Here is a 25,213-nt window from a genome sequence, read left to right on the forward strand (position 1 = left end):
AACTTTGAGAGGCTTGAGAATCTCCCCCTTCCCCCCAAAAAATTGCAGAAGGAAGTATGCAGAAAGTACATGATGAAAATACATATAGGATTACATAAGAAACGAAGTGCACATTTTATTTCAAATGAAATGAATGGCAGAATGTCACATCAGAAGTGACAAGAAGCCTTTGGAGTCCATGAAGCTCCATCATTACTGGCTCAAACACACTCTGCTGAGTCTAACTCTAACTGGTGGACTTTGTCCAGGTCCATCGCGGCGTCAGAGGGTTTGTCCTGGATGCCACAGATGGGAGAGGCATTTTAAATGCTACCATCAGTGTGGCTGACATCAATCATCCGGTCACCTCTTACAAGAGCGGGGATTACTGGCGTCTCTTGGTTCCTGGAACTTACAAAATCACAGCTTCAGCCCGAGGGTGAGTGAGTGGCCAGACAGGGGGAAGTGGCTTTAGGGAAGGGGCAGGAATCAGAGCATCCACTCCAAAATGATAATATGTGCCAGCCATAGTATTGGTCTCTGGTCTCTGCCCTCAGGGGCTTCTCCCTAATGAAGCAGCTAGCACGGATATATCTGTGTGTCTACATGTCTGTGTGTGTGCATGGGGATTCTAAGAGGTGGAAAAGAGGAAGAGCTTCCAGGCATAAGGCACAGCCTGGGCAAAGGCACAGAGGTGGGTCGGGATTAGGACTAGCCTCTAACCTCCCTTACTGGAGTCTACCAGGCCCTGCAGGGAGACTGCAGAGTCCTCGGAAGAAAGCAGTAGCACTGTGGACTTGACTCCCCTCTAGTGGCAAAGGCAGCACACTACTTTTATTTTTTTAATTTAAAAGTTATTTTTTAATATACCTATTTATTTTTAGCATTCATTAAAAAAAAAATTGTACAGTAACTTTAACAAGTGCTGGAAGAACTCTTCCCTGTAACTGCTTTCCTTTTTCATGACCATGCCTTACCTTTGGTATTGCTTTTTTTCCTTCAATATTTTAATATCCATTGATATCTTTTGATATCTTTTGTTTTTATATCACTTTATTTAAAAAGAGAAGGTTCAATAAAGTAGCCAGCACCTCAGCCAAGACTTGGAGTATTCAATGTTGGCACTCCCTTGGTCCCCCATCTCTGCAAAGAAGGGAGAGAGGTGCATTTTCTCTGTTTTGTGCTTATTATTATATTAGAATTATACTGTGTTCTGTTTTATTTGCTTTCCTCTCTTCAGTCTCACCATTTCCCTTAGATGTTGCCTCTTGACCATCTTATAGTGTTTGCTGTAGCAATCTCTACTTCTTATGGGCAAAGAACCCAGATGGAGTAGGGGAAAGATGACTTGAAAGATGTATTATTGATATTAGTCAATATTAATGTAGACTAAAAGTCCACTTATTTGGATTAATATTTAATGTTGTAGCCAGTAAAATAATGTAGTGGATAGAGAATTGATGTCAAAGCCAGGAAGATCTGGGTTCAAGTTTTAGCCCCACAACATCCTGTCTGTATGATGGCATGCCCTCTCAGTTCTCTAAGTCCATTGATGGAAGAAGTTACCTTTTCTGGGAAATCCAGGAAAATCACAGATTCAGGCTCTTGCAATCCCTTCCGGATGGAGAGGAGGTATATGATAGGAAACATGGATGATATCCAAACAAAAGTCAGGGCTGCCAGTTTATTTCATTCCTCCCTCCCTTTAAAACTCTCTCTGTGTGTCATTGGTCATAGATACAATCCCATCACAAAGAATGTGACCGTGAGGGATGAAGGCGCAGTGCAGGTCAATTTCACGCTTGTGAGGTCCTCGTCAGATTCCAGGAATAAATCCAATAAGATGAAGGAGATCCTGGCGGATGGCAGCACCAGCGACCCAACAACCAAGGAATTTGAGGCCTTAATCAAAGACCTCTCGGCGGAGAACGGCCTGGAGCGCCTCATGCTCAGCTCTTCACCTAATCTGGCCCTATATCGCTACCATTCCTACAAGGACCTATCAGAGTTCTTGCGGGGACTCGTCATGAACTATCCCCACATCACCAATCTCACCAAGTGAGGGGCTCTTGCAGTTGGCTTTTCAGACCCCTTGGGGTTTCCCTGCAACCTCAGGGATATCTTCCTCAAGCTGAATAGAAGGGAGCTTGGTGGTTCTTTCTCTGATGGCCACCCCAACACTTATTAAGCACCTGTTGTGTAGGAGGAGAAAGGATAGATCCTTGGTTCTAACATAAACTGGGAAAATCTTTCCCTGCTCTCTGAACCTTAGTCTCCTTTTCTGTAAGTTAGGAAGAGTGATAATCTGTAGTTAGAAGGAACCTGGTGTAGACCCAGGGAGTCCCTATGAACTCAAAACTGGTTTCCAAACAATAATAGATGTCCTTTATTGAAGGGGGGCAGGGGAGAATGTAGTGAGGTACTGAGATTAATCTGTTGAAGAACTCCAGTATAGTAGAGAGCATCCTGACTTCAGACCTGAATGAAATAATCCCTGCCCTCCAGGAGCTTCATTTGATTTGGCTCTGTTTTCTACCACCAGGCAGCTTCTTCATAGGATGGTGTGCTTTTACTGGAGGGATGGAGGTACAGGTTCCCTTTTTTTGGCATCTCCTGATGTAATATCATGATCCTGGATGAATGTCTGAGGGCTTGCCTTGTGTTGAAAGTAATTGTCAGAGTAATGTGTGATGATTGACTTTATTTTTTCTTCTGACTTTTGCAAGTTTGGGCCAGAGTGCTGAATTCCGTCAGATCTGGTCCCTTGAAATCTCCAATAAGCCTAACATATCTGAGCCCGAGGAGCCCAAGATTCGATTTGTGGCCGGAATCCATGGGAATGCCCCTGTTGGGACAGAACTGCTTCTGGCGCTGGCTGAATTCCTCTGCCTGAACTACAAGAGGAACCCAACTGTCACCAAAGTAAGAAATGGATTCTTTTCCATATCCCTACTGGGTGAGTGAAAGGAAGGGTTTGGACCAGGTAGTCTCTGGGGTTTCTTCCAATTCTGGAATTAGATTATAAAGTCACTTCTAGGCCTCAGAAATGAGGAGGTTGGACTAGAAGGCTTCTGAGGTCTAAACTAGCAATGCCAATAATCAACAAGATGCCACATCAAGTAAATGTCACCCTTTGTATTTTAAATACATTTTATATAAAATTTTTATATAAAATACATTAAAATGTATTTTAAATACATTTTACAAATATAATTTCAGTTTACAGAAAAAATTTTTAATAAATTTATATGTGTATATATGTATCAATTTTATATGTATATGTATAGTTGTCAAATCTTAGTGTGATTTTAAGCTTGAATAGCCTTAATTACTCAAGCTTTGATGTCTGGAAATCTCACTAAGAATTTTGGGACACCCTGATGTAAACTATTGTTTTCAGATTCATCCTATAGCTTAGGAGGGAAAAGAAAAGCAAGTGTGTAAAGGGTATTCAAATCAATTCTAGAGGGCCTTCTCTATGCTAGTTCTGAGGCTGTCCACACAGAATAGCCATAAGAGTGTAGGAAAGGCATCCTGGACTCCACCTTATCTTACTGATGGGGAAACTGAGGCCCAGAGAGATTCAGATCACATGAACAGTAAACTTCAGTGGTGGGTTTTGAACCCAGACATTCTGTCTATTCTCACTGTACCACCCATCCTCCATGAGTTAAACAGACAAAAAAGAATCACAAAATTCTATTTAAGGCTAAAAGGAATCACCTCTGATCTATCTTCCATTGGTCCTAGAGCCACCTTTTCTGTGGGTGGCATGGTGGGGGACGTGTGTGCCAGCCAAAAGGAGAACTAATCTACTCCCTGGTGTTTGTTTGTGTTTTAGTTGATTGACAGGACTAGAATTGTGATTGTGCCTTCTCTAAATCCAGATGGACGGGAGAAAGCGCAGGAGAAGGCCTGCACCTCCCAGATAGGCCGCACCAATGCTCACGGGAAGGACCTGGACACAGACTTCACAAGTGAGCAGCGGCCCAGCCCTGGGGAGATCTTCTGGGGGGGGTAGGAGGGGGAGCTTCTTGGGAACTGATGTTCAGCCAGTGTTGTCAAAAATTCTTGTCATCTTGGGAAGACAGTTATGATGTAAGCCATTGCTCATAGAGCACTTAAAGGTTATGAATTTATGTGAACATGTTACCTCATTGGATCTTCACTGCAGCCTTCTGGATGAGTTCTGCCAGCAGTATCAATCTCACTTTACAGATGTCATCTAGAGATGGAAGGGACTTTTGAGGTCATTTCTGGTCCAACTGTTTCATTTTAACATTCTACGAAGTTGAAAACCAAAGAGATGGAGTGAATTGTCAGAAGATACAAAGTCAGAGCTAGGATTTGAACCCGGATCTTCTGATACACATTTTTTTCTAAATTTTTTTTTAATAAAGACCCACCTTCTCTCCCTTCTGCCTCCCCTCATCCTCCATTGAGGAAGCAACCAAAATCCCCCATATGTGAACAAGCAAATTCATTGCCCAGTTTGGTCATGTCCAAAAAACAACTCATTCTTCTTCCTTCCTATCTTAATTTCTTACCTCCCTCCCTCTCTCTTCCCACCTTTCCTTTTTTTCCCACCTTTCCTTTTTCCCTTCCTCTTTTCCTCCCTCCCTCCCTCCCTATATCATTCTGTTTTTTTTCCTTTCTTTATCCTTTTGTCCTTTTCCACTTCCTCTCCTCCTGCCTTAATTTCCTCCTTCCTCCTCATTCCTTCCCTCTCTCCTCCCTCCCTCCCTTCTTTTCTCCCTTCCTTCCTGTCTCCCTCCTTTCCTTCCTTTTCCCTTACTTACCTTCCTTCCCTCCTTTCCTCTCTCCCTTCTTTCCTTTCTCTACCTCTGTCCTTTCCTTCCTTTCTCCTTCCCTCCCTCCCTTCTGTCCTTCCTCTCCCTCTCTCTCCTTTCCTTCCTTTCTCTCTAACCTCCTTCCTTCCCACTTTTTCTCTTCCCTTTGCTGATCAGCATGTTTTGACTTGCCCCATGTACCACCCGGACTGGCCACCTGTTCCCTTTTGTGCTGGCCTCTGCAGCTCAGACCTCTATGACTTGATCATTCTTGTCTCCTCAGCTTCCCTGTTAGCAGGAATCACAGGCCTGAGCCACCACATTCGGTTTCTAGGCTGATCACACATTTTTGCCCCCATTACTCTTTTGTGTTTTATCCAAATGGCCCTACTTAGCCTTTCAAGTTCTCTGGAACATCTCCCTCCTCCATATCTTTGCAGCAACTCTCCCCTCTCTCCTCACTACCACCTCTAGTGCCATCATTATACAGTTACTTCATTTATCTTCTGTTTTTACTTATTTGTGTATAGGTTGTTTTCCCCAGTAGAATGTATGTGTACTGCAATGCCTTGCATGAGGTCTGGCAGACAGCAGGGGTTTAATAAGTGTGTGTTGAATGAATGAATAAATGTCTGTTCATCAGAGATTGGGGCAGCTCTCATGTACCCCTTTCCTTTTCCAGGCAATGCCTCCCAGCCCGAGACCAAAGCCATCATTGAAAACTTGATGCAGAAACAGGACTTCACTCTCTCTGTGGCTCTGGATGGTGGCTCTGTGCTAGTCACCTATCCCTATGACAAACCTGTGCAGACAGGTATCTTGATCCCACTAGGATGGGGGTGGGCAGCCAGCAGCCTTCATCAGTGCTTTGGATCAATCAGGTTTAAGTCCAAAGCCAAAGGTCAGAGGCTTTGGAAACCATCTGATCTCAACAGCCCTGGATAAGACTAACCTTGTCGAGAATTCTATAAGTGGTTTATCCAGCCCCTGCTCGAGGGCCTTCACGAGAGGGAACCCCTTCCTTCCCTACCAGGGCAACCCGTTTGAACCAGCTTTAAGGGGCAGAAAGTACTTACATCAAACCTTCCCCCATTTATCCTCTGAGGCTAAACTGGATGAGTCCATTCTTCTGTGGGACTGCCTTTCCCATGCTCAGGATGGCTCTCATGACCTCCCCCACCCCACTTTGTTCTCATCTCCACACTAAAACATCACCTTTCCTTTAATGGATCTTCCCTTCCTGGTCGTCCACCTCACCTGACCCCAGTAGGGGACAGAGGAACTACTTTCTATCACTATGCTCTTGGACTCCCTCTCTGCTTCTCTCAGTGTAGTCCATTTGTGGGCTTGTAGTCCACTAAGGTACCCAGATTACTTTCTAGGTGCCTCAACTGTCCTGTGCTTGTGTGAAGTAGTGTTTTGTTGGTAAAGTCATCCTTCATTTTTGAGGGCACTCAGGCAAGCAGTGAGCTGACAGTTTTTCTGCTTGGGAAACAAACTCGGCAGCCCAAGTGGTACCTGAGCAGTTTCCTTAGTGGCCCAAGGAGGGGTCAGTCATGCTGCTTATGCAGCCCTCTCCTTTTCTGGTGCATCTCCCCGAAACCAAAGCCTCTGTTCAGGTCTGAAACCAGTGGGAGAGGAAGTCCACGACGCTAGGAACAAACTGGACAGAGGTTCGGGAGGGAGTCTGTGGAGTTGGGACCTCCTCCCAGAAAAGCAGTTGGGGTCAGCTTCTGAAGAGGGTAGTGGGTGATGGGAGGTGGGAGGTGGGAGGTGGGGAAGGGAGTGACTGAAATCCAATAGAAGACCCTCCACTTCCTGATAATCAGGCTCTGCGAGTTCTACTATCTGAAATCCGAAGCTGTGATTTCATTTTATAAGGGACCTCCCAGATGAGGGAATGCTCTTTACTAGAGCTGGTTTGTACCTTCTCCGCAACATGGAGGGTACCCCAGGATCACCCAGCCAGGCTGCGCCAGGGACCAGACACCATCCTGGGCTCCCCCCCCCGGACCCCTGAGCACCAGCAGATTGGGAGGCTGGTGACCCTGCCCAGTGCAGTCTAGCTTTGCTGACTGGTTACCCGATAGTGTGGTAATGAATGATGTTAGCTCCCCAGACCTACCTTGCAGAAGCCGGAAATGATGGGTGTGCAATATCAATCATAATATGGCTATGGAACATTGTTAATAATGATGATAAAATAGCAACAGCAATGAGGCAGAGGCATTTGATTCTTGTTAGCACTGGGCGGTGGTTGCTCTTCTGGGCTCCGTTTTACAGATGAGGAAACTGAGGCAACCAGAGGTCATGTGGCTTGCCTGGGGTCACACAGCTGGTGCTCTCTGTTAACTGCTTCCACCTTCGGTCTTGATGGCACCTTGGTCAGTCTGGCTGACTTCCTTTCTTCTTCAGTCTGGTACAGGGAATGCTTTTTGGGGAGGAAGGTGTTCTTTTGAGAAGACAAGCCAAACTTAGAGCCAGGACACAACTCAGGGGCCAGGCCTGTCGTTCCTCAGAGGAGGAGCCTGGGGGCCAACTAGTTCAGAGATTTATAGAAGTTAAGAGAGCCTTCAGAGGCCCTTCTCCAGGGTGGGGCAGGTGTGTCAGGGGCTGGTCTCTCTAGATAGAATCCCTCCTCTAGGATGCTGTCCAAGGAAAATAGCTTTCCCAGTTCACCTGTCAGCCCAACTGTGAGCCTAGTCGGAATTAGCAGCTCATCCTGGTAAAGGTTCACCCTTCTCCAGATTTGTGAACTCAAGCTCCACCCTAGCTTTATGTTTGGCACATGGGTGCTGCTTGATCCATCTTTATCTAAAGAAGTAATGAAGAGGCGGCTGGGTGGCACAGTGGATAAAGCACTGGCCCTGGAGTCAGGAGTACCTGGGTTCAAATCTAGTCTCAGACACTTAATAATTACCTAGCTGTGTGGCCTTGGGCAAGCCACTTAACCCCATTTGCCTTGCAAAAAAAAAAAACCCTAAAAAAACAAACAAAAAAAAGAAGTAATGAGACAGCCTCTGATTTCAGTTGAAAAGGAGGTTACTTTGTTATCTGCAATGAAAGTTGGGAATTAAAGCCCTCTTCCCATAGACCCCTCCACTGACTTGGGAACTTTTATTTTTATAGTGGAAAACAAAGAGACTCTGAGACATTTGGCCTCTCTTTATGCCAACAACCACCCATCCATGCACATGGGGCAGCCTAGTTGCCCAAATAAGTCAGGTATGTATTGGTTGCTTTTATATTCCCTCCCTCTTATTTGGGGGAAGGGAGGTTGTCCTTATAGTGTTATAAAACTTAACCACAGGGATAGATACTCCCTGGGATGTTTGGGCCTTGGTTAAAAGGACCCTTCTGGACCTACCTGCCCACAAAGGTACTGACCAGGGTGCAGTCTTCATACAAGTACAGACATGAGCTTTGCAGAGCATCTGGTTCCATTGCTCTGTTGGTTGCACCCACTGCCATGCTAACTCATCATGGTGGGCAGTGTCAGGTACCCTTTGTTGTCCTACCTTTGGGAGGAAGGCACAGAGTGGGGACGGGGACACCATCTCTTCCAACCTTCCTGCATTAAAGGTCATAGGTCTAAAGCTAGAAGGGGCTTTAGAATTCAAGCCCCTGATTTTACAGATGAGAAAAATTAATTTAGGTGACTACATCAGGGTCACATAACCAAGAAGTGGCCAAAAGAAGATTCAGCTCCAGATCTCCCTCATACCTATCTGAATTATAGAAAGTTGCTCATCAGTCTGTATCTTCGGCCCCTGGATGGTTGAGCTGTTCAAGGCAGAACTATGAGGGTAGGACAGCTGTAGCATTGCCTCAGGAATACACAATTAGCAGCTCATCCTGGGAAAGGTTCACCCTTCTCCAGATCTGTGGCTTTCTTTAGTAGGTAGAAATAGCCGAACATTAGTTAGTTTAAATATGGGCACATAAAAATAGGAGATTTATAATACTCATATGTGTTCACAAGTATGTGTTTAAATATATTTATATAATACACAAATACATATTTATATTATGCATTACATTTAAAATTTATTTCATGTATGATATAATAAAATATAAATAATAATAAGTAAAATTAAATTATAATCTATGAAATATTCATAAGGTGCATGTACCCAACTAAGAACCCTTTTAATTCCTGATCTCACCTGAATTTATTGATTTAAGACTTGATTAAAGGTTAAAATGACCACTTGTCACTCTGGTTCTAGAATTTATAGACTTATTGGGTCTGGAGGGGATCTTAGAAGTTATTTTACAAAAAAAAGTCCTAGGATCACAGGTCATAGACTCCTGCATCTAGACCTGGAGAGGACCTCAGTCACCATCTCATCTGAATTCCTTCATTTTCCAGATGAGCAAAGAGGGAGGTGAAGAACCGAAGCTACTATGTAGGAAATGGCAGAGCCAGGTTCTCTGCCTCCACGTTTGTCCCCTTTCCCCCTACATTAGGATGGCCATTAGCATCAGTCCAAGGAAGTAGTTCTGGTTGTGGCATTGTTGCTGATCAGTAGCTGAGGTGGTCTGTGATATCAGGGGCATCAGCAGCATGGCATGCCCAGTATATCTCCGGTCTCATATTTCTGGATGCTTTTTACAGATGAGAACATTCCAGGTGGAGTGATTCGTGGGGCAGAATGGCATGGTCACATGGGTAGCATGAAGGTACTCCCTCCATCCCTCCCTCTTTCCCTTTCTGTCTGTCTCTGATTATGTCTAACCAATGCATTTCATTTCAAAATGCTGATTTCTCAATAGACAACCCACCCCCTCCCACCCTGCCTGGACAGTTTAAACAGTCTGGGTGGGTCAGGGAACTTCATTTGTACCAAATGCATGGTGAGGGCCTCCCTCTTCCGATTCAGATTAGCAGTCACCCTGCCCCACAGAGTTTTAGGAGCTGTCTTAAGAGCTTTGCCCATGTCACCCAGCCAGACTAGGTCAAGAGGCAGATTTTCCTGCCTCTGAGAATGGTGGCACTGATTTGGCACAATGACAGACCAATACTATTACTGAACACATGATTTATTCCTCACATTCCAATTACAAATAATGTCACTGTGGTTATTTTGCATCTTTATCCTTTTGTTCTGACATCCCCATGCAGGTAGGATCCATTGTAGCCTCCGACTTATGTTACTGCTATTGTTTTATTTTTTAAAAATTTTCTCTCCCTCTTCTCCCCCGCCATTAAAAAATAAGAAAATTAGAATGTTTGTATCAAATACACATCATCATCAAAGCAAATTCCCCTATTGGATATGTTAAAATTGTATGTTCCATTCTGTCCTTCAAGTCCATTACTTGTCAGTAGGTGGATAGCAGGTTTTATCAGTTCTCTGAAATTATGCTTGGTTATTGAATTAATCAGTTCTCAATGCAAAGTTGTCTTTGCAGAATGATTATTAGTATGTAATTGTTCTCTTAGTTTTGCTCACTTTACTGAATCAGTTCATACAAGTTTTTCTAGGTTTATCTGAAACCATCACTTTCGTCATTTCTTATGGTGAAAACATATTCCACTACATTCACACATCATGATTTGTTCAGCCTTTCCCTATTTGATGGGTATCTCCTTCTTTAAAGGGATACCTAACAAAAGCCAAAATAGGCTTTTTTTGAATGTGCTCATCTGATGGGTATGAGTTAGAGCCTTAGATGTGCCTTAATTTGCATTTCTCTAGTAATGACTTATAGCATTTTTTTGTATGGTTGTTGATAGCTTGTAATTCTTCCATAGAAAACTGCCTGCTTGGGGCAGCTCAGTGGCATGATGGATAGAGTACCAGCCCTGAAGTCAGGAGGACCTGAGTTCAAATCCCACCTCAGATACTTAATCATTACCTAATCGAGTGGCCTTGGGCAAGTCACTTAATCCTTGCCAAAAAAGAAAAAAGAAAACTGCTTGCTCATATGCTTTGATCATTTATCAATTGGAAAATGACTTCTTTTCTTATCCTTTGCCAGAGAAGGCTTCTAGTTTATGAAGGATCCTTTCTATATCCAGAAAGATCTGCCATATCTTGTTTTTCCTTATACAGTGCCATCTTGTAACTTCAAAATAGATTTCTTTTTAGTGACTTATTTTTTGTTGCTTGCTTTTTGACTTTCTTTTCCAGGATTACAGTGTCACCTATGGTCACTGTCCAGAGATCACCGTGTACACCAGCTGTTGTTACTTCCCCAATGCTGGACAACTCCCAACTCTGTGGGCAGAGAACAAGAAATCCCTTCTCAGCATGCTGGTGGAGGTGAGAGTTTCCTCTTGTAATAGATGCCAATGGCAGCTCAGGTGGCTCATTGGCCAACCTGGACAGGACCAGCTTTCCATTGGTTGTCCAGCCTTTCCTTAGAGATGTGAGTGAGGGGTCTAAATCTCCCACCCTCTCCAGAGAGAGACCATTCACCTTGGAGACTACTGTCATTGTTAGGAAAACTTTTCTTGTTTTTAGTTCTGCTTCATTCCTAGAACCACAAAGCACTGGAAACAAGGCCAGATTCCAAAGGGAATATATTATTTATCTCAAACTCTTACCCCTGAAATGTATGAAAATTTCAAAGGTCCTTATTTTATAGGTTCATGGATCTTGAGTTGGAAGGTTTCTTTTGTAGACAAACTTATTCGAATCCCTCGTTACAGATAAGGAAACTGAGACCTGGGAATGAATAATATCTCTAGAATTAAAAGAGAGGTGATCTGTGAGGAAATGAAAACCAGGGAGTGTCCAGCCTTTTAGCTTTTCTGGGCTACATTGCAAACAAAAACTCCTCAAGGGCTGCATACAGAAATCCATACCCACCAACCAGTACAACAAGCTATGTGGAAGGCTGCAGGTTGGACATACCTGCTCTAAATCATAGATCTAGGATTGGGCTCTCAGAAGCCCTTTAGGTAAGCCCTTCATTTTGCAGATGAGAGAACTGAGACCTAAGGAAATCCAATGAGTTATAGGATCATAGTTCTAAAGTTTGGGAAGTACCTCAGAGTTCAAGTTTCTTCATTGTATGGACGAGAAATTGAGACTGCAACATGGGGTTTTTTTTAAGCTTATAAATCTATAGTTGAAAGGGACTTCTGAAGTCATCTTTTCACCTTTCCCCCTCCTCATTTTATATATGATGAAATGGGCACAGGGTGCACCTTCATCCAAGGTCACAAAGCTCCAAAGTATCTGAGATGGAATTGAGGTCTAAACCCTCTCATTCTTGAAACAGTCTTCCATTATACCTCATGTTTTCAAAATTAGGTTTTAATGATGGTTTTGTTTTTAATGTCAGTGTCATCTCTCCCATCACAAAGAAAATATGGTTAAACTAGCATAGCCCCTAGTGTGATCATATGCCCATGTGTCCTGGTTGTCCAACTTCTCTTCTGAGAGGAGGAGGGGTATGTGCAGTTATCTATAATCTGGAGCCAAGATTGGTTTCCCACCCCATTCAACAGTCTGTCTCCTTTTAGTGATCTCTTCATTGACACTCTCGTAGCCTTGGTGTTCTCCCTCTTTGACTCCACTCGCTTTGCTCCATATCAGTTCATGTCAATCTTCCCATGTTGTTATGAATTCTTCAAACTTTAATCTTTCTGGTTACATGATAATATTCCTTTAACAAACCAAAATAGCAGACCACTGACTCAGCTTTCTCTGACCAGGTTCACAAGGGAGTTCGTGGAATTGTCCAGGACAAGAGTGGAAAACCAGTCTCTAAAGCTGTCATTGTTCTCAATGAAGGCATTAAGGTCCACACGAAGGAGGGGGGCTATTTCCATGTTCTCTTAGCCCCTGGCTTCCATAACATCAACGCCATTGCTGAAGGGTACCAGCAGCAACATTCCCAGGTAAGAGACTTGAGCAACACAATCATAGGATCTTAGATTTAGAGGTAGAAGGAACCTCAGAAGCCATCTAGTCCTACTCCCTTCATTTTAGACCTGAGGAAAGAGACTCAAAAGAAGGAAAATGGGGGCGGCTAGGTGGCACAGTGGATAAAGCACCGGCTCTGGAGTCAGGAGCACCTGGGTTCTTAATAATTATCTAGCTGTGTGACCTTGGGCAAGCCACTTAACCCCATTTGCCTTGCAAAAACCTAAAAAGAATAACAAAAAAAAAAGAAGGAAAATGACTTGCCCAAGGTCAAAAAGGAAGAAAATGGGATTTAAATCCAAGTCTTAACTTCAAATCCATTACAAAAATCTTCCCATTCTTTTTTTTTAAAAAATATTCACATTCATCATTTTTATGGTGAAAGAACATATTCTATTCTATTAATATTCTCAAATGCTAAATTGATATGAATGGGTAAGCTCATCAATTTGGGAGAACCCCCCAATGATCCACCTAATCCATTATGTTCTGACCTGAGTGGGACTAGGAGTTCAGGCTTGAGATTAGAATGAAGTGAGATGATGCATGATCCACCTAGCATTTAATTAAAGGAGAATTTGCTGAACTAGCACATGGAAAGGATATTGACCCATAATAGACCATTGGTTTAGCTGGGTGCCTTCCTGTCTACCATACTAGGGTATTTTTTCAGAAGCATCTGACAAACCTGATGAGCCCTCATGCTCTGGGCTTTTTTCCACAGGCAACCAGGAACCTACATTAATGATATAAGTCTTAATTCCCTAGACTAATTAAATCTTGGTGATTGTTTCATTACCTTTTAGGGGAAAAAAAAAACCCCAAACTAATCTAGTTTTCATGTCAGAGACCTTATTAGCTATCATCCTCCCTGCCCACTTATTCCCGTCTGGCACTTCTGTGTCTTCTCATGAGTTTGCCACCAAGAGATCTACCTATTGTCATTCATCCAGGCCTCTGTAAAGCCTATACACAACCAGCCCCTGCCCTCATTGAATTTACACATTGATAGGGAAGCCAACATGCAAGTAAATAGGTATCCACAAGCTACAGGAAGACAGCCTTAGAGGGGAAGACCCCAACAGAATCCAAGACTTTTCCACCCTTTCAGTTGCTGATTCATCCAACCTTTATTGCCATCGTCAAACCCACAATCTCCTTCTATCTTACTGTCTCTATGGTCACCAGCAGACTTCTTTCTGACCCCATGAGCTCTGCTTTCCCAGGTCTTCGTGCACCATGATGCAGCCAGTTCAGTGGTCATCGTCTTTGACACAGACAACCGGATCTTTGGCCTGCCCAGGGAGCTTGTGGTGACTGTAGCAGGTAAAGAGACTTCTCATAGAAGTGGGCAGGGCCTCCCTCCCCATATTTCCTTCTATGCTGTTGGCCAATGGGAAGAGTGAGTACCTTTTACCTAGAACAGATACCCCTTGCTCTTTCCCTTCTGAGGGTGGGAATGAGCATTTATACCACTCTTACTACATACTAGGCACCTTGCCAAACTCTTTACAGACATCTCATTTGATCCTTGCAACATTCCTGAGACATAGGTGCCGTTTTTATCCTCATCTGACAGTTGAAGAAACTGAGGCAAGCAGAATTTTGCCGAGGGTCACACAGTCCATAAGTGTCTGAGGCTAGATTTGAACTTGGGTCTTCTTCCTCTAAAGCATGCAGCAGAGTGGCTCAGTGAATAGAATGCTTCCAAGAAGCCCTGAGTTCAAATCCTGTCTCAAAACAGTTATTCAAGTCATTTCACACCTTGGTTTCCTCCTCTGTAAAATGATGGGGTTGCACTCCTTGGCCCCTCAGGTGCCTTCTAGCTCTAGATGCTCATGTGAGCCTGTGAAAGATTCCCCCTTGCTCTCATCAAATCAGTATTCTCAGGCCAGGACCTGCTACTGTAGTATTGGGTTCATAGATTTCAGCAACTCCTAAGAGGTATTTGAAGAGTATATTTGGAGGGGGAGGAAGGTATTTGCCCTGGAGTCTCTAACCATATTTTAAAATATATTTTTGACAATTATATTTTAATATAATTGACCTCTTGTTTTTCATATGGATTTAAAAATATGCTTTTCAGAAGGGATCTCTGGGCTTTCCTAGACTGTCAGGGGAAGCAGTCAAGGACACAAAAAAGATTAAGAACCTTGATTTAAGGCAAAGTCCTTCCACTTGGTCTTGTTTTCAGTAGTGCCCTTGTGTGCCATTCCATGGTTTGCCTCAGGTCACCCAGGTTGTTACATGGTAGCGTCAACCTTTGGATTGAAGCCCTCCAACTCCCCTCTCCTAGGTTGTACTTAGATGGAAGACATTTCAGTGTTGGTTTCTCTCCCATAGGTGCCATTATGTCAGCCCTGGTGTTGACAGCCTGTATCATCTGGTGTGTCTGCTCCATCAAGTCCAACAGACACAAGGATGGTTTCCATCGACTCCGGCAGCACCATGATGACTATGAGGACGAGATCCGATTGATGTCCACGGGCTCCAAGAAGTCCCTCTTAAGCCATGAATTTCAAGATGAGACAGACACAGAAGAGGAGACGCTGTACTCCAGCAAACACTGAGCTTTGAGCCTCTCCCCATCTATGTCCTCAGCAGGAGGAGGGCTCCTCACTTCTAGGAGATGCCATGTTCATGCAGGCAGCTGCGTGACCGTCTCTCCTGCATTTTCAGAAAGCTGTTAAAGAAGTTAACGTGCTAAAAAAATGTGTAACCTCCATGAATACGGAAGATCTGGTGGTCCTTCAAAGAATTCTCACCTTTATTTTCTTTTTCTTTTACTTTTTTTTTTATCTCCTTCTATTTATGCATCAGAGGTGGGACAAGACACGTTCCCCACTATTTTTTTTTTTCCAACAAAACCCAGCCTTCTGGCTCATTTAATGGCAGCATCCAGCTGACTGGTAGACATTGTCTTTGCATTCCGGGTATCTGCTAGTGGCTTCTGCCCCTTATTAATCTGGTCCCTACTGCCCCCCCCTCAAAAATAGGACTGCAGGAATAGCTGTCAGTATCAGTGGTTTGAAGCTTTAAAGTTCTAGGTTTCTTTCAATTTTCTGAGTATTTTTTCTTCTAGTTTATAAAGTAACTGGAGTTTCCTATTATTTACTTAGAATGGAGGCTAAATTGAGTGTTGAGAGAAAAAAAAGGCTTTCTAGGGCTTCTCTCTATTCTAAAAACTAATTGGGAACTGTCATGCTAAACTCCAAAATGGGATTTTACTACCTCTCTCATTAGATTTCACAAAGCTTAATATTCCGGTTTTCAGGGAGAAACCAGTGGGCCTCATAGTGGAAGGTCTTAATGAGGCTTTCAGAAGAGAGAGGAAGAGGAGGTTTAACAATGGATTACTCATTTTGCCTGCCTTGAGCCTAGCTAATCTCAAACCCACCGATGCTCTGCTGCAGTCGTCTGTGGAGCTTGGACTCGCCACCAGGAAGATGCATGGCTCATTAGCCTTTCCCTAAACTGCGACCTTGTTGCTTCACGTGGTCCGTCCAGTCTGATTACTGGTTGGCATTCCACTGATGTTATCTGGACCTGTCAAGGAGGGCCCTCCTCTTTTGCACATTATAAGCCCTGTTGAAAGCCACAGCCCCTACCCAACTTGTCCTTACTCTTCAGCCCAAGGAGCATTGGTGATCTCAGACTTGGGCCTTTGCGAATATAGGCACTGATCATTCCGGTCACTCCTTTGCTAGCTTCTCTCTTACTTGACTCATGTGGATCCAGTTGGGCAGCAGGGGCTTTAAATATTGCCATTACCCATCAAGCACATAGTATTGAGTCAGCCATTCAGAAGCTTGAACTTAATCACGTCGAATATCTTGGTCATGAATTTGGTAATGCCAGAGAAAATCAGATAACTTTCAGTGTCCTAATGGACTAGGTGCAGATCAAGATTTTGGAACTCATCTCTTCTGAATGTATTGATCATCCATTGATGGTCCCTTGGTTCTCCATCCCAGAGTGCTTCCTCTGAGTTACTCAGTGCCAACCAGTATCATTTCTCATGGCTTGGGTATGGAGTACATCCAGAGTAGCTTAGAAAAAGATACTTGGTAAAGCTGGATTCACCATTGTACACTAAAGCTGGTGAGAGTCAATTTTAAGTTGGATTGGCTCAGAATTAAATTATCCTGGCAGGCTTGGGCTTGAAGAGGATTTCATGGGGTGCCAAAGTCATGGTTATTATAATTTTACTGGTCTTGACCCCTTCCCCTTTATTAATAATACAACATTTCTTTGGGTATCAGACCCATTTCATCCACATTTTCAAAGTGCTTTATTGAGTAACAAAAAAAAAAAACCTTTTGAACTCAACTTTTAAACTTGAGTGGCGGGTTCCACTTAGGACAGTATGGGTGGGAAAGACATACTGTTGGCCTGAAATGAGAGATGGATCAGGTCTTCACTGTCCCAGAGTAATGCTTTCTGTCAGAAGGTGACTTCAGAATCTCTTCTTTCTTGAATGCAAACATTTTTGTTTTTCAGTTGAATTCACCAAGAATGTATGGAGCATCTGCTGGTGCTGGGGATAGAAAGACAAAAATGAGACAGCCCAGACCTGCCCTCCAGAAGCTTACCTTCTCCTTTAATCTTCCAGCCTTTGGGGGAAATGTTGAGCATGGACAGGGGAGTGGGAAGGAGTCATTGACTTCTTTTGGTCATTTTTTTATTTTTGAAAGGGAAACCAAATTCTGCTCTACATTTTGAGTTAGGTAGGAAACCCAGAAAGAACCTGTCTTAAAAGGAGGAGTTTCTAAAATGCCGACGTGTTCTCGAGCCCCGGCATCCCCAGTTTGTGTCCTGGACATGTGACTACTAACCCTAAGGGTTCTCTTCCTTCTTTCATGTCTCTATTTGTGGAACCAAACTAGCCATATTAGGGCCAGCTGCCTGTTTCCTGGGGACAGAGAGAGTAGGGGTTATTAACTCCTTTCTGTGATTTATCCCAGGAGCCTTGCACCTCCTGAGGAGCCATGGAAACCCACAAGCATCCAGTATTGAGAAACATTGCCCAGATTCAACTCGTGCCTTGACTCCCAAGGCCTGGCGAGTCGGTTTTGTATCCCTGTTCCTTAATAAAAGGCAATTTGACCTATTAGATAACAAGTGAGATTGTCCACTTTTGTGTAAAAATGCTTTTCTTGGACCCTTTGGTCAAGTGAGGTAGACTGGCTGATTACTTTCAGGGAGAGGACAGATGCTGCCCTGGAGAATATTGGCAGTGGGTGGTGAAGTTGCCAAGGAAAGTGGGATGTCTGGTACCTCCTCATCTGTCCATATGGGAAACAGGTGGCCCATTGGGTGAGTTGGCCTGGGAATGGAGTGGGGGATTGGATCAGTGGGGGTGCTCAACCAAAAGAGGGTGCACTTAATGATGTTGATTGTGACTTGACAAAAATGAATAAAAAGATCTTGTCTGAACTTCAGTGTTCCTAGGCTGTCATCAGAGGAACAGAGAATTCTATTAGGAGCTGGTCCTGATAGCCTAACCTCACCTTTAAAGGTTTCCTGGGAAATGCACTCTACCACCAGGTTGGACCCTGCTGCGAGTTAAAAGGCTCTCTTGAAATCCCATTATCTCTTCTACCAGTAGCAGCCAGGCAACTGAAACTTTTTTGCTATTTTGTTCATTATCCCAAATTCTGCTTTTGTTTATACTTAGTGATTTCCTTTTTATTAACCTCTCCTTTTTAATTTGGGCCTCTGATTTCTTGTAGTTAAAGTGTTTCTTTGATTTGGTGGTTAGGGTCCTTAATTGATTGATGCCAGCCTGAGGATGGGTGGGGCCCTCTCATTCCCAGGGACCCCCTTCCTCAACACTCATTTCCCATCTCCAACAATAACTAGCCCACTGCCCGAATTTCAGAATGCCGGTTTGGCTGTTTCCCACCTTGGCAGAAATCTAGTTTGAAGTTTGCTAGATTTTTAGAGGCAATTGGGTCCCAATTATTATGTAAATATGTGTGATTGACAGCAGCATGAGGCAAGTGCACCATCATATCCACCCGCTTGGTCATCTTAAAGAGTCCTAGGTCATTGGCATGAATGTATTTTTTTTTCTTCTTGCCTTCAAATTTAAATCTCTCCAATCCCATTTTCCCAGAATGATGCTTTACCTGGTTTCTGCGGAACAAACTCGTTATTGTAGCTGTTTTCTACAAAGGTGCCTAGCAGATCCATACTCATCTCAACCACTCCAGGCTTGGACGTATAACATGCACTGTGCCTTCAAAAAGAAAAAAAAATTTCAAAAGAACTTGACGTGGAACTGAATGATAGTATTTTTTTTAAAGAGCCGATCTGTAATTTATGTCAAATCTAAATGTTAACGAGGTCCTTTCTTTTTTTTTTTAAACATGTAAACAGATCTAATAATCCTGCATAAAGGTTATTTTATGATGTCTGTCTTTTTCTGTGTTTTGTCTCATCATCCTTTCAACAAGAAAAACCAAAGCTCAATAATTAGGAAAGAGAGGTGGTATGACTGGAAAGGGGGGGGTAGACTTGGGGTCTTCAGATCAAATCCTTTTTTCTGATAGGCAAGGAGGTCCTTGACCATGGGCAACTCACTAAGACCATAAACTGCAGAGCAGATGGAGTCATGAATTGAAAGGAGGAGTCTCCTCTTGGTGGGTTGTCAATGAAATAACAGGTCTCATTCACCCCACCCCCAAATCAACCACAACCATAACTACAAAAGAGTAATCATAATGTAAAGTCCTGGCAAGGCTCTTTTCTGAAATACATTAGACTAATTTTAATGAAGCAGCAGGTCTGTTTGCCTGTGAATCCAACAGCCTGAGTTAGTGGGGTTTGCATCCAGGGTGAGGGATGGATCCTGTTTCTCCCTTCCCTTTTTCCTTCTCTCCCATCTTTCCCTCTGTCACACACAATGTTCATGTTCAATTTGTCCTGATTTTTTTTTCATTCTTTTAAGTCTGCTGGTCACATCCTTGAGGACTTGTCTTTACCAATAGGTTTTCTTGCTTCATGAGATCTTAGAGTGTGTCTGCTCCAACCTTCCCATCTCACAGATGAGCAAAATGAGACCCAGAAAAGTGAAGTCACTTGCCTCATCACACTGGAGCAAAAGAGCCAGAGACTTAGTGGCTCTGAAGATATAAGACCTGGGTTCAAATTAGACTTCTGATGGGTATTGTCTGTGTGACTTGGGACAAGTCATTTCACCTGCCGTGCCCTCAGTTTCCTCACCTGAAAAATGAAAGGTTTGGAATAGGTCGTCCCCAAGGTCCATTCCAGCTCTGGCTCCCCAAGTCCAGGTCTTTGTTGCTTAAGGAATATTTTGTGTGTATTTTGTGTATGTGTGTGTGTGTGTGTGTGTGTAACCTGCTTTTGTCAGGACCTTACCAGGCATGCTGTAAATTGCGTCATTTATCCCCTTTTCAGTTGAGGACCAGGCTAGCTTGGGAGCAGAAGGGAGGGTTGGGAGAATGGTGCACTTTAAATACTGTATAAATATATGTGGTATTTATATACCTGCTATTATGATCATGTTTTGTGATGCAGTAACTATTGTGTGGGGCCTGGAATCAGGAAAACTCATTTTCCTGAGTTGAAATCCAGTCTCAGATACTAACAAGCTGTGTGACCCTGGACAAGTCACTTTACCTGTTTGCCCCAATATCCTCATCTGTAAAATGAGTTGGAGAAGGAAATGACAAACCACTCCAGTATCTTTGCCAAGAAAACCCCAATTGGGGTCATGAAGAGTTGAACATAACTGAAAAAAAAACCAGACTGAATAACCAATGATCACATCTAGCACATTTCAAATAAACCAATAGCAGCTTATTTTAATGCCAAAAGCAATCCCAGCTCATCTATGTGGCCTTCCCACATGTTGATCTTAGTCCCTTCTTCATATCTTTAACTGGTTCTTGAATGACACAGAGTCCATCTCTGAACCTGTACTTAGACCTTGACCCCTGAGGTCTTGAGCTCACTTCTGTGCCTGTGGTGAAGTCTCAGTGACCATTTGCTTGAGAGTGCAACTTTTTGAAATAACAATGTAGATGTAGCCTCATTTCTTGTATAGTCATAGTTGATACTGTGCAACCTTGTTTAAAGAGCTAAGGATGCTTCTTTGGGAGCATTCCAATCGTCGTATGTCTGAATCTCCATGAATTCACTTAAGGAAGGCAATATAGATGTGGCAAGCTTCTGGGAAGTGGGTAGGTTGGCATATATGAATTGGAACCAACCAGCATGGACTAAGCTAGTAAAAAAAGAACTAAAGTTTTATGGGAAAGGGATTCAGAAGATGATTCTCTGTTAATGGGAGAACTTAGACAAATCACATGATGGAAGCTGTTGGCAAAAGAAGTAAAAGCAGAGTTAGGGACCTGGAAGCCAGAAGCTCAGAGGTGGACAACTCAAAGCAATGGGCACCTGAAACCATCAAATGATCAAAGTTGGAGGCAAACCAAGATGGTACTACTGAGACTGAGGTCATATAAGCTACTGACCATGAGAGGGTGGAAAATATTCGTGAGCATTGTAAGCTAAGGGTGAAATGTCAGAAGTGGGATTCAAACCTATGGCTCCAAGGGAGACTGCAACCTGAACACGGGGCCTTAGACCACTCCTTAACCTGGTTTAGCCCACCTACCAAAATGGTTTACCAGGGTCGCTGTGCATGATACAGTTTCTTGGAGCTACCTAGTGAGAGTTAGGTGGCTCAGGTGGACATCAAAGGTGGAAGGCAGCCCTCACATCAAGGTTCTAGTCCTCCTTGAACACACCCTGCGCCTCAACCAACCAACCAATATGGACACTAATGCTGTGGAATGATCTATCAGTCACCAAAAAAGATCTGAGAATGTGTCCTCTCTAACGATTTGAGAGGGTACGGATATAGACATTCCATATGGTGGAGGATTTGGACAATATATTCATTAGTTTTACTGAGATGTTTGTTATATTTTTATATTTTGTTATAATGATGCACATTCACAAAGAATCACATATAATTGCCTATAACATTCTCACAGGAAAAAGCTTTAAAACATGGACACTTGATCTTCAACTTGGCTTTGTCCTGTTTAAATGACTTCAAGGCCCATGTCTCCTGGCAGGATTATGTTTGTCGGTTAACTCCTTTAAGATATGCTCTAATGGAGGGAGGGAGTATCTCCTGCAGCATGGCAGTCACCAACCAAAGGACCCAGGAGCTCCCAATTTCTTAAACTCATGAGACTGCCTCCCAGAGTGGGAACAAATATCTCACAAGTTTGGATTGCTGTTTGGTCACCTAAGCTCAGAGAGAAACACAAAACAAGAGAGAGCCAGGTACCTCAGATTTAGCCTTGTCTAGGTGACCCAGGCTCTAGATGACACATTCATCTGCCAGTGTTGGTGTTATTGGCAGAAAGGTGCTTCTATTCCTCCCCTGATTTCTTCCACTTCCAGTAGAAGTGAGAGAGAGAGAAAGGAAGGTGAACAGAGAGTGTTCCACACCATATATTCTAATAACAGAAGAGAACTAGAAGTCATCTCCCTTTAGAATTTAAGTGGGTGGCTCTTCATGGCTTAGTAACCTTTTGCCATGGTCATATGGCCCAAGGGATCAGTGAATCATACTAAAGTCATACTAAGTCATTCAGCACCGCTTTAGCTCATGGGATTTACTCAAGGGAAATTCCCCAAAGGAGTTTGCTTCACCTAGCTAACTCTATGGGATGCCCTCCCCTTCAAACACAGTAGGAGTCAAGATCCTTTACTGATAGAGATGGGGAAGGAGGTGAGAAGAAAAGGTTTGCAGTAGTAAGAAGAGTGAAAATCAGGGAAGAATCAAATGATGCTCACACAACAGTGAGGGCTCAATTAAAATTAGATCTGTAGTGAACTAGTTAACATGACCATCCCATTCTCCAGAATGGCCAAAAAATACAGGAGTAGAAATGATGAAGACAGATGAGGGGAGTAATGGTAGGGCAAGGGGATCAAGAATTCAAAGAGTAACTGTTGGGTGTGGTTGGACTGGTCAGTCTTTGGGTTAACACTGGGAGAACAGGGAGAAGGTAATAGGTAATAGGTAATAGGACAGGAGACTGGCCATAAAGATAAAGAAAAAATTTATAAAAAACAAGGCAGAAGGAGAGAGATTCAGGTCAAGGGAATTTCCAAATTCTAGGACATTCACAAACTTTTATAAAAAAACTACTATATATCAACAGTTAAGAGAGATAGAGCAATGGATTGGCCATCTTTGCATATGAGGAGATCGAGGGAAGATGGAGTTCTTGGGAATTCAGGTGATTGATGAACTTGGAGGCCAGAATGTTCAAGGATGCCAACATGTGGTTATGGGGGTAGGCAGGAATTCCCTGATTATACCCATTACTCAGGGCAGTTGAAGTAGAAAGAGGAATGTTTTGGGGTTCACTCGCGTCCCTGCCTTGGACTCTTCAGATGCTAGGATTGTGGACTAAAAGCTGGAAGGGACCATAGGGGTCAATCATTTACCAGCTATTCAACTTTGGGGAGTCAATGACCAGGTTCTTCACCCAATGCCCAGATTTTGCAACAGAGGTCACAGTTCTTTCGTTCAGATTCCCAACAGCCCCACAAATTCACATGAGGACAAGGATAGGGAAGGAACCTGTGACTTCATGGAGCGGGAGGCTCCTGGGGAACAAGGCTGCTCCTAGTGCAGGTGGCCTCTTTTCTGTGATTTATGGTCCTAATCACATAAGAGTGCTGCCAAGAGAGGGGCCTGCCTAGGGTCAGGAGGTCATAGATTTAGAAATGAATGGCCATCGAGTTCAGCCCCTTCCTTTTACAGATGAGGAAACTGAGGCACTGGCAGGGGACTTGTCCAGGGTCACACACAGTTGATTAGGAGTCAGAAATCAGGGCTTTCTGACTCCAATTCCTAACTCCCTTTTAATAATGAGGAGCTCTGAGGCAGCTAGGTGGCACAGTGGATAGAGCACTGGCCTTGGAGTCAGGAGGACCTGAGTTCAAATCCGACCTCAGACACTTAATAATGACCTAGCTGTGTGGCCTTGGGCAAGCCACTCAATCCCATTGCTTTTCAAAAAAAGAAATCTAAAAATAAAAAATAAATAATGCGGGGCTCTGTGTGAGGAGTGGTGTGGGGGAGGGGTGTCTAGGACGCTCTGAAGAGCAAGCCAGAGTCCAAAGGGCGGGCCTCGCTGGCAGGCTGCAGGTCCCCGCCCCGCCGCCGGGTGGCGCTGCCCGCGGAGGCTCGCCTGTCCCATCGGCCCCGGCGCGGCGGCGGCGCGGCGGAAGCGACGCTCTGGCCGCCTCCTCTCTAGTGCTCCCCGGCCCGGCTGACGTCGGTCAACAGAGATGGCGGCAGGAACTAGCAACTACTGGGAAGGTGAGCGCGGGAGGCCCGGCCCGGGGCGCCTCCGAGGGGAGAGGAGGGAGGCCCGGGCGGCCGGGCCCGGGGAGGGGCGGCGGAGGAGAGGCCTCGGTCCGGAACGGGGGGCGGGACTGGGGGGACCGGGAAGCTGGGGGGCGGGGCGGCCGGGGCCGGGGCCGGGGCCGGGGCCGGGGCCGGGGCCGGGGCCGGGGCCGGGGCCGGGGCCGGGGCCGGGGCCGCGGCCGCCGCCGCCTCCCCCCCCCCCCCCGCCTTTCTGTCCTGCTTCCCTTCCTCCCTCCCTCTTTCTCTTCTTCCCTCTCATCTCCCTTTCCTTCCTTCTCTCCTTTCCTTCCTCTCTTCGTTGTTTCCTTCTTTCTTCCCTTCCATCCTCCCTTTTCCCTTTCTTCCTATCTTCCTTCTACCATACTTTCTCCTTTCCTCTTGTCCTACTTCCCTTCCTCCTTACTTCTCTCTGTCTCCGATTCCTCCCTTCCCTTCCCTTTCCCTTCCCCTTCCTTCCTCCTTCCCTTCCCTTCCTCCTTCCCTCTTCAGTTTCCCAACTGTAAAGCGAGGGAGCTAGACAAGGAGGCCTTTTAGGCCCCCTACCCTCATGATCAGGGTCTCTTAATCTGGGTTCAGGAAACTTGTTTCTTTTGAAATATTTCAGCGATGGTATTTCGGTATAATTGACTTCCTTTATAATCCTTGAATTTTTTTTTAAACGATTCTGCTCTAGATCTGTGATTTTTGAAGCCTATTACCTATGGTGGGGCTTCCCAAAGTTACACAGGGAGTAAATGGCAGAGCCAGATGGGACTGGAGAGCCTCTGACTCCAGCTTCAGTGCTTCTTCCCCGAGAAGCAGGGAGGCATGGTCTGGAAGTCATAGAACCCTGGCTTCAAGTCCTTGTCAGTCAGTGATGCTGGTCCATATCTTTCCCTTAGTTCACCATGGGTGGGTCCTGCCCAACATAGGAGTCTGGATTCTTGCTTCTCATAGTCTTTCATAAGATCTTACTTTGAAAGAAGGGGGTTGTTCTAAGTCACCAGCCTATTTTCTCCTCCAGAGCCCCCTGGGTCCAGCGGCCAGATCAGAAAGACTGGAGATGGCCCTGGATGAGAGGCAATCAGGGTTCCATTCTTTCCCCCAGGTACTCAGCACAGTTGTTTTTAGACTGTCAGCCTGTTGTCTCTTGCCCC

At 44.4% G+C, this 25,213-nt stretch overlaps 2 protein-coding genes across 7 annotated transcripts in view; both read left to right on the plus strand.

The window, feature by feature from the left end:
- Positions 1 to 19,063, plus strand: part of CPD (carboxypeptidase D) — a 63,972-nt gene extending 44,909 nt beyond the window's left edge. For 2 of the 5 annotated variants that reach the window (XM_074189140.1, XM_074189141.1), the window contains exons 11-21: positions 249 to 418; positions 1,717 to 2,037; positions 2,706 to 2,901; positions 3,821 to 3,956; positions 5,452 to 5,583; positions 7,899 to 7,994; positions 9,388 to 9,452; positions 10,907 to 11,038; positions 12,439 to 12,624; positions 13,876 to 13,975; positions 14,993 to 19,063. In XM_074189140.1, coding sequence (XP_074045241.1) covers positions 249 to 418; positions 1,717 to 2,037; positions 2,706 to 2,901; positions 3,821 to 3,956; positions 5,452 to 5,583; positions 7,899 to 7,994; positions 9,388 to 9,452; positions 10,907 to 11,038; positions 12,439 to 12,624; positions 13,876 to 13,975; positions 14,993 to 15,219 — 1,761 coding nt within the window. In that variant the 3' untranslated portion in view covers positions 15,220 to 19,063. The remainder of the gene's footprint in view (positions 1 to 248; positions 419 to 1,716; positions 2,038 to 2,705; positions 2,902 to 3,820; positions 3,957 to 5,451; positions 5,584 to 7,898; positions 7,995 to 9,387; positions 9,453 to 10,906; positions 11,039 to 12,438; positions 12,625 to 13,875; positions 13,976 to 14,992) is intronic. The other 3 variants (XR_012468782.1, XR_012468783.1, XR_012468784.1) reach the window with 3 other exon arrangements.
- Positions 19,064 to 23,952: 4,889 nt separating this feature from the next.
- Positions 23,953 to 25,213, plus strand: part of GOSR1 (golgi SNAP receptor complex member 1) — a 78,262-nt gene continuing 77,001 nt past the window's right edge. For both annotated transcript variants that reach the window (XM_074189143.1, XM_074189142.1), the window contains exon 1: positions 23,953 to 24,029. In XM_074189143.1, the coding sequence (XP_074045244.1) occupies positions 23,999 to 24,029 (31 nt within the window). In that variant the 5' untranslated portion in view covers positions 23,953 to 23,998. The remainder of the gene's footprint in view (positions 24,030 to 25,213) is intronic.

The sequence above is a fragment of the Macrotis lagotis genome, chromosome 5 (genome assembly GCF_037893015.1).
Source record: "Macrotis lagotis isolate mMagLag1 chromosome 5, bilby.v1.9.chrom.fasta, whole genome shotgun sequence".
NCBI classification, from domain to species: Eukaryota; Metazoa; Chordata; class Mammalia; order Peramelemorphia; family Peramelidae; genus Macrotis; species Macrotis lagotis.